This window comes from Anguilla anguilla, chromosome 1, assembly GCF_013347855.1.
Source record: "Anguilla anguilla isolate fAngAng1 chromosome 1, fAngAng1.pri, whole genome shotgun sequence".
In the NCBI taxonomy this organism is placed as follows: Eukaryota; Metazoa; Chordata; class Actinopteri; order Anguilliformes; family Anguillidae; genus Anguilla; species Anguilla anguilla.
The window spans coordinates 21,282,194-21,297,159 of NC_049201.1; the positions used below are offsets into that span (position 1 = coordinate 21,282,194).

General features: G+C 39.1%; 1 protein-coding gene across 9 annotated transcripts in view; it reads left to right on the plus strand.

Moving 5' to 3' along the window:
• The window catches only part of mdga2a (MAM domain containing glycosylphosphatidylinositol anchor 2a), a 226,214-nt gene that overhangs the window by 69,892 nt on the left and 141,356 nt on the right, over positions 1–14,966 (plus strand). For all 9 annotated transcript variants that reach the window (XM_035392026.1, XM_035392033.1, XM_035392074.1 and 6 more), the window contains one exon: positions 11,955–12,094. In XM_035392026.1, coding sequence (XP_035247917.1) covers positions 11,955–12,094 — 140 coding nt within the window. The remainder of the gene's footprint in view (positions 1–11,954; positions 12,095–14,966) is intronic.

Consider the following 14,966-nt stretch of genomic DNA (forward strand, 5'->3'; position numbering starts at 1 on the left):
TAAATTCCATGGGTTGACTGGGTCTCAGATCCATGTCGAACACTCTGTTGCTGGGAAATCTACAGTTGACCTCTATTTTTCTCAGAAACCAAGGCATGGAAGCCTGATATTATGGGGTTGATATCTTTTACCTCTGCCTTTGAGCTGTTTCTATGAGATTATTGAATAAATGCAATTTGGTATTATAGATTTTTCATGTCTTCCAAACTGGTATTTTTTAAAGTCAGGCATCTTGTTTGCAAGTATATTGTCTTTGTGCTCTTTACAATATTGTATGAGAACTGTGTGAGACATACAATATGCAATAATCTCTGTTCTATAGTAATGTTAACAGTCATTGGTGGCCCTTGGCATGATGATAAAGTGAATTCAATTAATTGATTGATTTCAGGTTGAAATAGCATCAGAGGCTTTTCCTGGGGTTAATTGCTTAGGTTGAAATAACTATAAGACCTCTAAGACTTCGGTATGATGTCCTCTGCTTGCAGCCATATAATTTCAGATTACTGTAGTTTGTTGCAGTCAGGATTTATATGATTAACGCTTATATTTAGGGTTTAAACCCACAGTACTATCCAAAAGCAATATAAAGCTTTGAGACTGTTGTCCATTTAGTCAATCTGGAAGAGAATGCATTTAAAAGCAGAGACAACTTATAAAGGTGAAATGAAACACCATAGTGTTAAAATGAAAAAATAATTTTATCGGTTTTTCATTTGACAGAGAGAACATTTGTTGAATGCTTCAGAAGGACTGAAAAGCAACTATTGATATTGAATTGATTGCAGAGGTTTGCTAATGGTCATTCTTTTTCTTCTGGGCATGAAGATAGAAACTGTTTTAAACCCTGGTGGACTTGTATTCTATTTGCTCAATGTGGTATGGTGGCAAGCTTTTATTCTTCTACAGGAACCATTAGGCCCAGGAAAGATTTTTTACAAACATGACTTGCAAACTTCAGACATCAACTCTGTGATCTATGAGCTAGATAAAGTTTTGATAGCTTGCATCATCTTACTGTCAATGGTAGTGATTTGATTTTCAATAGCAAGAACATTACTTGTGCAAATTATGTTGGGAAATGTTTAGTCTGAAAACATTAAGGCTGCATTATGAATTGCCCAAGACAAGGGCATTCAATTCACATTTACATTCACAATAAATAGGGTTATCAGCAATGATTAATATTGATTATTTAGAATTACACAACATCCGAAAAGCAGTTACCAAAATGCACCCAACCTGCACCCATTTGTACTCCTAGGCCTCCCAGAATTAGCACCATGGTAATGAAAGATGACTAATTTCGCTATATTCGCTAATTATCTCAGGAAGGAGGGACTGTGAAGTCCAATCAGGTGCACCTCCTCGCCATCTGGGAGAAAAGGGAGTGCCTGCAGACAAGTTGATCCTTCTAAAACGATGATCTTGTCCAAAGCCACATTATCCAAAAAGGTCACATGGTTAATCTTAAATTAGACTCCAATTTGCCAGTGCATGAACACTGTGGGTCGACTGCAGCGTGTCTTCAGTTTTTAGTACGCAACTGCATATTAAGATGGGTTTTCAAAGTGACATATTAACACGGGGTTAGCTGTGTATTAAGTTTAGAAAGGTCTTGATTGCGGCAGGCAATTGGGGTTCCATATCAGCTAATCCCCGGCAACTCTCCTGCTAGTCCCAAAGGTCAGTGCGTATGGCTTCCCCACACTTTTCAGAGAGAGAAGGTGTAGATGCGGAGAATGGAAAAGTTATATATACAGTATATATATTTGATGTGGTCTAATTCTTTTAAATTCCTGAAACATCTGTGACAGTAATGATTACAACACCGAGCCTATACAGTATAAAGAAGCAATTGCATTAAAACCAAATTAAAAATAAATGTTTTCTATACTTTCTTTTAATTAAACTGTTGCGTAATGGAATGTTTTCCGGTCTTTCCTCTAGTTTGGCATTTGAATACCATATGAAACTGATAATCAGATAATTATATTTGGTAAAAAGTCACCTCTATCCACACATTCATTATTCAGTGTTATATCAACTCTGCTAGAATTTGATCCATCTTGGAATCACATAGATTCTGTTTGAGGTTAAAATAATACTTTTAAATTTATAGTGTAGGCCAACCAAAACACACAGTATACTTCTAAAACAAGTGCTGTAGGTAACGTGGGCAGGGTTGCTTGAACAAATTTTTTGAACAGATGCAATCCTCCCCGCCATATTTAGCACCATTTCTTCTGAAAGCATATGCTACTCAGCTTACTTCTGCACTCCCTTCCAAACTCTGGTCACTTTGGGGGGTCAAATATGTAATTGTATTTTCCTTGTTTGTCAGTGTGCGGTGGATGGCTGGGTGGTTACATCTATTAAGTGGCTGCATTAATGCTTGGTTGAGTGCTGACAGTTAAAAGCTGTCCCCCAGCACTTGTGGAGCCCACGACATTAATGAGAGGGAACACTATGCCAATTCACATACCCCCGCCCCCTCCCTCCCCCAGACATGGGTATCCAATACATTGTGAGTGGAGGAGCTGTCCTCATGTAAGCAGGAGTCGATCAGCACTCGGTGAGTGTCTCAGCAGGGCAGTGAAAGCTCCCTGCAGCCACCTCCTGCCATGTGCATCAGAATGGTGATGAGAGAGCTGGTGGCTTGGTCCAGCCAGTCATGGCTATTATCCTCCCCCTGCAGATGCCTGATTAAAGCGATTGAGGGAGAGGAACTAACTGTAACAGGAGATTACTGGTGAATTGGGACTCCCAGAGCCAATAGGGTAGATAGGATAGCAGACCCACTGTGGCAAATTCAGCTGGAACACATTCCTTTTGTGTTGTCCAGCTCATGCATAATGCAATCAGTGCTCCATATACTCCACGGCATTTACTGTCAAAATTTTTTCTACAAGATTACCTTTTGTAAAACAGATTGAATTTTCCCAGTTCCTTAAGTTGCATGCAGTCCAAAAAAGGCCACTTACTGTGTTCTTTTGTGTTATATGTCTTATATATTTATAAATGTAGAGTATATAACCCCTGCTGTAAAGATTTTTAAAATATATTGGTCTCTTTGCAAATCACTGGAGTTACATGCTTTGGGATTATTATAATATGCATCTCTGCATGTAGCCAAAATGCTATTCTAGTTAGCTGTTGCTGAACTGATGCTTAACGGATGTAAAATTCCATGGGACCTTTGCTGTAGCATTGAGATACAGTATTTAATGCGCTGAGACAGATTGTGTTAAACCATTTTCCTTTGTTGAAGTGACACAGCTTCAGTTGCCATGATGCAGTATTGCCAATGTTGTAGCAGCAGGTCCTGGGGCATTTTGTTTGTATAATTAAAGTCCCATACCTGCAAGGCAAACTTCACTCACAACTATTCATCTCCTTGTACTACCGCCTGTTTTACATTTGAGTGGCTGCCTCAGTCCTTGCCATTGATATTAAACAGCGATAAAGTGTTTGATGGCGTTTTTGCTGTGAATGTTGCTGGGATTAAGGGGCACTTTATGGAATATTGAATTATTTCATTGAATAAGTACTTTTTTTACTCCTTAGTTATTAGGTATTTTTGTTTCATGTGGGGTTTGTGCTGACAATTACAAATTGATAGTAATGTTTTGTTCAATTATATTGTTTAGTACTTTAATTGCAAGCTAGATAACTTGATATCTCATTCCTTATTCATCATAATAAATGTGTTCATCACATTTATTCCATACTTTTAATTCATCCAAATGACCATCTCTTCCAAAATGCAAATATGATATGAGTACCCTCCATAGGCATGTGTCAGGTGACTTTCAATTTTCTATGTTCAGTAAAATGCAAACCACACCAAGTTCTTATGGAAATGTCGGCCAGGTAATTAAAAATATTTATTTGTTCACAGAATCATATCTTTTTTGGTGAAGACACAAATCTGATAGACAGCACAGTGAATGGTGAAGACTCCATATGCCTATTGCCTCTGCTTTTCCTGAACAGTTCAACACTCCTAAGAATAGATTCATCAGCATTCAGTCCCATGGACAGTTCCCAAAATGGAAACCACCCAGTCATAACCCTCTGTCAGAACTCCAGTAGCAGAACAGTCATTTTATTTTGCTGGCTTTGTGCTGCAGCTCCTCCCTCCATTTTCAGGATTTCTATATTTTCAGATATTTCTTAATTTCTTAAACTGCTGAAAATAAACAAATACGGTACCTTCCTCTCAACACACAGACACACACCCACACACATACAGACACACACACAAACACAGGTACACACACACACACACACACACACAAACACACATATGTACAGTCACAGGCACATACTGTACATACACAAGCACACACACATACATGTAGATGCACACACACACACACACACTCACAAAGAAATATAAAACAGCATGTGCCAGTGCTTGGGCTGTGACAACAAAAAAAATTCAACATTGTTGCTGATGTGGACCTTAAGTTTGATTGTATATTCTATGAAATGAAATCAGTGCCTGCCAGATGCACTTTTTAATAAGTTGTTGATGATGAAAATGCAATCCTGCTGATGCTTATTTTTCTTTCATACTCCATAGGCAGATGATTGGGAGTATTGAAGTGATTTCATTGTGAAACTGGGCAGAATACATGAAAGCAATAGGCATCACTGATAAGTTCATTCCAATGATGGGTAGACATCAGCTGAGATCACACCTGAAGCAAAAAACTGACCCACTGAAAATTGAGATAGATGTAGTCATAAACCTTTATGAAGATGGTTGACCAGAGTGTAATTGTAGATGCTGCTTTTTGGCATTGAAATTAATTTGTAGACCAGGATTTTTGAGGCCTTCAGAGATCGAAACATTTTGCCAACCCTGTTGTGGGTGAAGAAATCAACCAAAATTAATAATAATAGATAAAACACATGGGTGTGTCTAGTCTTTGGGAGTTGTAGACTATGGTCTTATAAGAAGGTTTATTTTCAGGATGGTTATGTATGTCACATAAAACTACCCAAATATTAAAAGTATAGCTTATTGTTGACATTAAAAGGAATATATTTTTGGATTATTTACTACGATTTCTGAGGCAGCTAAAACAATATCAGAAAAGGATACTAGTACTCTGCTTTCATGTTCCAAAGCAGTTTTATCTGTGTGCAGTCAGAAATTTTAGAGCACGTGATTTTTTCTCAGATGTGTGATCATGTGAGATCATGTTCTGTGTATGGATAGTTACTGATACCTTGGCAATGCATTCAGTAATCTGAAATAAAAAGTTGATTTGAAACATTTGTTTTTCAGTGTAATATAGTTATAAATGCAGTTGCTTTCCCCAGAAATAATCACAAGATGTCTTTAATTTCATAGCTGCACCCAAGCTGGTATTGCAGCTATTTGTCATATTTCAATGAATAATGCATGAATTACACACACCCACATTATATGGTGAATATATACACAGTCATCTAATGTTGTAGTGTGGCCCCAAACCCAATTTGTCTGTTTCTGTTTTCAAAAGTAAAAAAGCAAGATTACGGTTTGTTTTCTAGCATACAATGTCTTCTAGATGGGGTGTTTAATAATTTGGTGGATCTAAAACTGTGTAGATTTCAATAAGTCTGGTCTCTACATAACATCAGTTTTATAAGGTAAACAATAGTACATTCTTAACAGTATTGGGCAGAAAATGTATTATTATATTTATATTTGTTATATTTATTATTTTCTTTATTATATAAAAAAATTGCCCATTACTGCATCATAGTGCGCCACAGATTGTTAGCTTCTTTAAACCCATTATTGCTGTTCTGTACCATTGTTATGTTGATGTTGTTATCTGGTACATTTTTGTTACCTGGGTGTTATTCTCAACATTATTTTTGAACAAAAATAAATAAGTAATCCAGTGAGGTAGATTTCTGTGGTAATGATAGTCCAGTCAGGATGGTCTTACTCCATCACAGACATTGATGACAAGACAAAGGACACTATTCGTATGGTACACCCATTACTCAGTAGCTGTATGGATCACTAGATACATGGCAGTTGGAAAATGTTAACAGCGGTTAACAGTTGGGGGTTGTTTGGTGAAAACTGAAACATTTACAACACAAAGAACATTGGAAACCACAGGAGGCAAGTACACAAAGTACACAAGCATACAAAAAAGGAGGAACTGCTGCAATTTCCCAAAATGTTCACTGTGTGATCGTGTGATATATTCAATATTTTATATCACGCTCACAAAAAAAAAAAGAAAACAAAAAACTGGGCCTGTCTCACTTGGGTTCACCTTTCTTTACCTTTTAATATAGATCCTTTAGCAATGGCCTTGGAGCTTAAGAATTACCTTTGTGCTACTTTGTTTCTCAGAGGTCTGCTGGATAGGGAGGGGACGGGGAGGCGGATACATTTTAAAGCCAATGACAGATGAAACTAGAAGCTTTCAAACCACTTCTTGCGTTAACATCTAATATTATTTTAGCCATTCCAGCTGTAATGGCTTGTACCCAGTGTCTTTCACTAATGGCAGTAACAAAGAAGTCAGCTTTGTTGTCCCATTTTTTGTAGTTTATTTTCATTGACAGGTTTATGATCGCCAGTAAAGAAGGTAATGAAATTCCTGTCCCGTGCTATGGCTTCAAGGGCCAGGCCCTGATTGGATGGCCAAGGAGACAGAACCAAACTTAACAATCTTTGTGAAATACTCTGGTCATCATGCAGAACATATGCGCCCAGCAACACGGTCTCACTGAGCTCATCTGAAAGATTTGCAAAACGTGTGAAGAATGCGGGGGGACAGATATGATTTTTCCACTAATGGAAAATTTCCAGAGCATCTAAAATGACTTGCATAGGAAGCGCACTCACACATGCAGTCATTCGCCAACTGCACAGAACCCAGTGGTGGGCAGAACCTGGTTTCATCTCCCAGGGTTCGAGACATTAAATCGTACTCCACTGAGCCCCAGCTGTTCTAGCTTTTCATGCTAAAGTGTGTGTTGCATTTGCATTTGCTTATTTCCAAGAAAAAAAAAAATACTGGCACTCTGTCCTGGTAGACTCACTATTAGCAAGACAACCAAATCCCATTTGGCCTGTATTGGCCGCCTGGCAGTGTTTATTTTTCTCCTCATTGTGGGATAGCTGATGCTCTCCAGTGACTGCTATCGAATTTACCCTCTCCCCACTTCTTTGAGCTCATCGGGGGAGGGGAAGAGGCGTGGTTGACTTGGCCCCTCATTGATATCACTTGCGACACAGCATATGTGCTCCAGAAACAAGGGTATTGCTGTCTGAAGTCTGCATTGGTTGACATCGTTTGCTGCTTTGTGTGCAAGTACTGTACCTACAGCCATTGTTGCTTGTTGTTGTCTGTCTGATCGAAGCGCTGTGCATAATAATGAACAGACAGCATGATTGTTTTACTTGCTTCATTTCTGCATTGAATATGTCTTTGTGCCTTTTCTTGAGTGACCCTCATCTTCACCATTTTTTTCACTTGGGAAACCCTCTCTATGAACACTTACAGTTAACACTTGCATGTGATGCATGTGCAAGCCTAAAGTACTTTTACACCGTAGTGAGACTCAGGCCTGTGTGAAAAAGGCACCATCCAACGTTGAACACTGATCCCTGGGCAAGGGAATAAACTGAAACATACGCAAGGCCTGCTGACACCCTCAATAGTACGGCATATTAAGAAGCCGCTGTTTGAGTTTAGTTTTATACTCAGTTAATATATAATCATGGTGGCAGGTCAGCCACCATAATTATATTTTCTTCTCATGCTGTAGGCTTTCTACTGGATGACCCCTGGGCTAATATATGGGACATCTGGGCATCTGAACCCTGTTCCTGGAGATCTATGGTCCTATTCCTCATTCAATAGCTAGAGATCTCATTTAGCTATTTAGTAGAATCAGGTGTACCAAATTAGGGTTGAAATGAACACCTACAAGGTGGTAGATATCCGGGAGCATTGTTGGGCAGTCCTGTTTTACAGTAATCTGTTGACAGATTTTGCCTAGGTGAATATGATCAAAACAAATAAACAAAGTAAAATGCGCCCTCCTGCTAATGCACGTTGTTCATTTCTTGGCCTCGTGAAAGTGATTCATGCACCTTCGACCAGTCATCTGACAGCTCTTGTTGTCATGCGGCATGATCAAATAACAGATGTCTGGAATGTTTACTTAGAAAACTGGCCTTGATGATTCTACAATAAGTAATTCTTCAGCTATCTGGGAGCTCTTTCAGATACGTGATGTGGGCAGAGAAGTCTGATTATGCTTCAGGGGGTCTGACAACAATGGTACATTAATAACCAATGCAGTTATTACATCTTTTGATTTTCACTTCATATTTTTCAGTAATTTCCATGACCATCAACTGATCCATAATGTAGAACTTGCTTAAATTATTTTCTTAAACGTAAGGTTCAAAACATTGGAGTGATCTGAGGGACACGTATTCAATGGTCTTTGTAAAAAGATATGCATATTCAGTACATATTATTTTACTCTAAATTAAGCTAAAGAGAATATCACAGAATGGCAGTATGGCCTTGGAGATAGCTCTCCCTGTATTGTTTGGGTTTAGTTTTATTGGTGCTGAAGCATGTATCCCTCCCTTTTTGTATGTGTTCTTCCGGTTGATTTCCTCATTGAGAGCTGGCCATTTGCATAATTGCCATTGGATTTCCTACTTGCTGTGCTCTCCTGCTCGGCTGATGAAGTCGCGTTCATTAAGCACCTGGAGTCAGTCGGAGTGCAGAATGAGGTAAAATGTTTTGATTACTAAATGGGTGTTCTGCTCCAGGATAGCGGATGCCAAAAATTATTTTGTTGAAAACAATAAACGAACACCCTTCTCCCCAACATACAAACCACAGTGCAACGTATCACACTATGTCAACACCAGTGCCCAATTTGTAGTTCTTTCCTTGCTATGCTCTGCTATGGCCCAAACGCACCGAGAATAAAGTCATCAAATCAAGCCATGACTGCCAGATTGGTCAAGCCAACAAACAGTGGCGAGTGCTGTTTTTGCTGTTCAGCGCTGTTGGCCTTCTTGGTATCACAACCCCCATCCCATCCCAGAGAACGGTTTGTAATTCCTGGAGCATTCCCAAAACAGGTGTAGTTGGAGAGACCTCTGACATGCATCTGATTTGTCATTCATCCCAGTTTGTCCCTTGTTTCATGCCTTCCCAGCTGTCAGCCAAGTGACACACCTCAAAGGAGATAGTGTGATTAAGCAAACGGCAAATCTGAAACCAAAACCTTTACAAACAATTAGGGAGGGTCCTAATTGCCGGCAGGCAGCACTCCTGTGACCTGTGCTCTGCAGTCATTAAGCTCAGAGGAGAGCATGATCGGACACCACTGTTTGTCAGCCTTGGGGCTCTGGGGGTGATGTGCCTGGCAGAAGGCGGGGAGAGACTTGCGGGGGGTGGGGGCAGAGGTTCACTTTGTGGAACATTACAGGAGTCATGGGGGGAAACAAGCTTGTTTTTTTCTGAAAATAGACCTGGGGAAACTAGGCCAGTGGAAATTGCAGGCAGCTGGAACCGAAGAATACCTCTGTTTTCCTTGCTGCAGACTTCAAACAAGCACCACTGACCTATCCCCTGTCAGATTTGTTTTATAGTTTGTTCCCAAATGGTTGACAAGTGGTTCTTGGCACCCAAAGGGGACTGCTGACTTTTTAGAATCTTTTTTCTGTTTGGAAAGACATTGTTTTGAATTTTTTAATGTGTCAAAAATCCAGTGTTTATGGTTCAAATGTGAAGGTAGAGAGTGGGGAGTATGTGAACATATCCCCGCTAATGGTACATTAGAAATGTGTACTATGTCATTTATATGTGAAAATAACCCATAATGCAGTAGGTTGGATCAATGTCTGAACTTTGTTATATGAGAAATAATGTTTTCTGTTGAAAACAAATGAACTGTCCCTGAAAATGTCAGCACTGTGTGATGTGAAAGCTTTTGGATTTAAGATTTCGATATTATATTGCACATCGTCATTTTTGCAGAACTTTCTCTTATATGGCACCCCAGCAAATTTGCAGTCTCAGCTTATATCCAGACCTGGTATTACTTTTATTCTGCTTTTGAATCCAATCTAACCCAGTGCATTGTGCCTTGAATATAGTAAATGCACATGATGAATATGGTTTCTGTGATGAGTAAATTCAGGTACGTATGCATTTGTTAATCTCTATTTTATTTTTGGCTGCAATATATGAAAGCTAAATAACAAAAACTATACTATGGCCTTCTGTGTAGTGGGGAAATATGACTTGTGGTGTGCCGACAGTAAGATTTAATGCAATTAACTCAAACTATTATTACACATCCAAGAGAATCACCCAGCTCAGTTGGACAGTGTATTATTTATGAATCTTCTGTCTACATATTGTTGACAGCATAATGTAAAAGCTCCCTCAGTGTAGAATACAGGCACGGATCAGATTTTTTCCGAATTTCTTGCCTACACACACACACACACACACATGTGTGCATATATATATATATATATATATATATATACACATATGTTACACTTGGGCATGCCTGGACTTGTGTAGTTTGGTACTGATCAACAGCAGTGTATCTGCCAGATATAAATGTGTCATACTCTTTGTCATTTAAAAATAATTGGCCAAGCTGGTTTGCTACCCTTCCACCTTCTCTAAAGAAAGCTGGTCTGGGTTTATTGTCATAAAATCCACACTCCGTCTGTCCTGTCTGTGCCCCCCCCACATAGTTATTCAGTGAATTTGGGAATGGTGGTGGGGTGGAGTAAACGAATACAGTGGGGAAAGAGAATGCAATGTGGTTACTCTGGACCCCTCCCCCTCGTTAGACCTGCTACGGATGCATGTTTCGACAGAAAAATATATATACAGATATGACACAATCACATGATTCAGAGGGGCTAGTTTCAAAGTTTTCTTTTGTGATAAATAACATGACAAGATCTTTATTGTTACCTGCTGCACCATAACAAAGAGTCTGCCTTTCAGCAGATAAAGTGTCATGAAAGATAAAGTTTTACCTTTGCTTAGACATAACGTGTAAAATCATGTTCAATTTAAAAATAAATCTTCCATGCAACTTGCTACTTTAAAGCAATGCTGTCGAGGCACCATTGGTGATTTTGATAAATTACATTAAGATTGGAGTGATTCGGGGAAATACTTCATAAACGAAGATTGTGGCAGCACATGTGCTGCGTTGGTTTTCGTTCTGCTGTGTATAGAAAAGAAAATCAATGGTCTGCTTCATTAGTCTCTCCCACTGTACTCCTCCTAAGGTACACTGATATATGATATGATTATGACTATGTTTTCTCCAGTGTAAATTTGGCTAATAATCTGTTTTTTATTTTATTTTGTCTTACTCTCCCTTACTCTCCTAGAATGTGCTCCAGTTCTTTCCTTCTGGGAGTATAAAAGATTGTGAAATGGTAAAATTAAGGGTTCTGGTCATAAGTTTAGAGAATTTTAAGTACATTGTTACTGTTCTTAGCCTGTATGGTTAAAAATAGATGAGAGATGTCTTTGATTTGAAGAAATAAAAAGCCATTAGCATACTAGTTGTGTTTAAGACAGAGTTCGCTGGAGAACGGCTGTATATTTTAAGCGACTTTTATTACGTTGTGTCAAACTGGACAGTGCCAAGACTTCTGGCCCATAGCGATTTCCAACTGTGATTCCCATACTCTTAAACAAGATAATCAGAAAAGAAGTTCTACTGAGGTATCCAGAGAATGCGTATATTAGTTAAGAGATCCCCTCAAATCATTTGAGAAAAAGAAAATCAAGGCACTCATTTGAATGTTGCCCAGATAGCCTCTATTCATATCCATGTACGATACTGAAAAAGTAGGCCAATGTGATACTATGAATGTAGGGCTTGACTGACACATGGTTGGTTTCCCTCCACAGCTTCCCCTACTGTCCGAATTGTGCACTCTGGCCACGCATGCAACATCGAGGAGGAGCGGTACACGGAGAGGGTGTACACCATCCGAGAAGGGGAGACTTTGGAGCTAACCTGCCTGGTCACTGGCCACCCTCGACCGCAGGTGAGCTCACCATTCATGCTGTATATACAAACCAGCTTTTCTGTTCCATGCACACCCATCATTTGAAGATGCCCATAGCACATCACAGGATCCAGGCAGAAGTGTTGCTCACAGCCCTTTTCTTATGAGCAGGGCCTAGTCAGCTCCCTTATCAGAGCGGCCCATCTGCATATCAGGTTTTACATAATCTAATCTGGTCTTTTACACCTCTGGAAGCTGGAGGCTTTCGGTAGCCTCTCTTATCCCCTTTAGTAGCATGGAGTGGGTTTATTTGCATTCATTCCATTTTTTTATGGTTTTGTCAGCCTGGTCACACAATGCACAATTTGGAAGTGTTGAAACTATTTTGCTCTCTGACCACTATTGGCTGAGAAGTCCCTCAATATAGCCAATGTGAACCGCAACGACTCAAATTCTGCCCAGTACACAGCCAGCCAGAGGCAAGCGATTGTAGTGATGACTGAGAAGCATTTTAGATAATGAAATTATGTTTCTAATGGTGTGTTGGTGTTCAGCTTGCATAAAAGAATGTGTTGTTTCTCCCGCATGAACAAACTATTACGTTCAATGTTCTTGAGACTTTATGCCTACAAAGGGTGTTTTACAACAACAAATTTATTTTGCTATGGCTAAGTGTAAATAGAAGACTCGCCATTTAGAGGCCTTGGAAGAAATCACTTGTCTGAGTGAATATTTCTGAGGACAGGGAAAATAGCTTTGAATTCACATCAGAGGCCATGTTCAATGAAGGACTCAATCCAATTTTATATAGTTAGTGTCTGAATACAAATTCAAAATATTTTTTCTCATCATTCAGTACTCTTATATATAAGGAGTAAATATATAAGGAGTATTGATGAAAACTTCAATAAAGGGACCTCAATCAATGGATTAGCAAACTAGATGGCTAATGTATTTGTTTTCTACAATCTTCCAGACCTACTCGTACCAGAGTTTGCAAGGGGAGGATGGTGGAGGGGTGTGGGGAGAAGGAGATGGAGAGAGAGGGGGAGGGTGACAGGTAGTGAGAAAGCAAGCTATTGTACTTTTAAGCATACTTCTTTCACGAGCATATAGTATGCAATAAATATAATTTTACACCTCTAAAGACCAGTAATATAATTTGGTTACCGAGTGCCCTTTTGCAGTCTCCACATGGCCCATTTTGGACACCTGCCTAGAAATAGCTCTGAAAAAAACTGTGCAGAATGCTCATTTTTGGTGATATTGTCATCAAATTTGATCCAGTGTTGTGGCTGTGGCTGCATTGTATTTCTAAGCCCACCAAGCACAGCCAAAAGCATCTGCATCCAATAAAAACAACTTCCACTTCCACTTTGAGCTTCTGTCATTCTATAGGTATGGAGTGTCAGATTTCAGACAGTGGAAATACAGTGATGCTAAAGACAGTATAGCAATATGTACACCATTTGGCAGAAAACAGAAGAGGAATAGGTAGACTGTGTCACAGACAGTGAAAAGACAGAAACACCATTCTGTTTTTAGCATGCAACCACATATGAATCACAAAATGAATCAAGACTACGGTTCCCTCTCCCTCATATTGTTATCCTTAAAATGAGAAGCTATATGTGTAGAAGCTATCATGTCACTGACTTTTTATACTTTCTAACGTTGAATTGCATTGGCATGGAGTTGTATGGAGTATGTGGAAGGTTTAAGCAGTACAGTGAACAATGCTTAGTGACAAAGCATCAAACAAATGAATGTTCTCACTGATGTGTGCCACAATGCTAAGCATTCTGACTCATTTCCTGTTCGTATTGTGTTAGTCATTGACGTAGTCATATTTAAAGATGGAAAATATGAGCAGAGAGGAGGTGAAATACAACAGTTTCTGTGGCAAGAAAGTTGTGTTGCATCACATATAGCCACATGGCCCTGGATGTAATCTTGAATGGGGCAAGGACATCGAAGCAATACAGACCCAGTCTGAGGATTGTTCAATCTTAACCACATGCGCCAAACACAATGTTTGCTCGATATTTTAAAAGGATGGTCCCACTCAAGCTGCTCAATAAAATTCATTATATCTGACTAATAACATCGTAGGGATAGACTGTGTCAATTTATTCTTAATTAATATTTCACACCCTTTGTGATCGATGGACAGCCAGTTGATATGCGCTCTCCCTCCTCAGGAGATCATTCATAACACATATTGACTTCCATTTCAAATTAAAAGGTCAATCTCCCTTGAATAAGCAAGATGTTCCGACACAGTGGATTTATGTTTCTCAGCCACTATGGTCGCTCAGCGTTTCATCAACCGCGCGTCTTCTTAATTGAATGTAAGAAGAAAAGATCAAAGTTCTTGTGTTACAGGGGCCAGGAAAAGTCGGTGTTTCCTTTGAAATCAGGTAATTGGAATCTTCATTCAGATCATGAGTAGCTAAAAGAGTTTGCATTCGTCACGTGCACTGATGCTGCAAGGATTTGATGTCTTCACGTTTCATTGTCTCCTTCAGCTACTGAAGGGAAGTATAGAGAATATAAAGAGAAGTGCATTAACTGTTACCAGCACAATACACAGGGAAATGTAGTAGGAAATATCCAATTATTCTATTGTATTTTATCATCTCAAAATTATTTTGCCATCATTTTTCATATTGTGGCACATGCATTAAATGAAAGACATTTAGATCAGCCACATTTTGCAGTCTCCATAGAAAGTGTTCTTCCTGATGTAGCAGGACATTCATTTTTTATCATCTATTTATTGTTTTTTTGCAAGGCATGTTATTTCACTTATTGAACTTTGAACAGATGACTTTGGCAACATTAAGTACCAAGTTTATAGTAATGTTGTGCTATTCAATGGCAGTGCATTCATAGTCTGCTATAACCATGC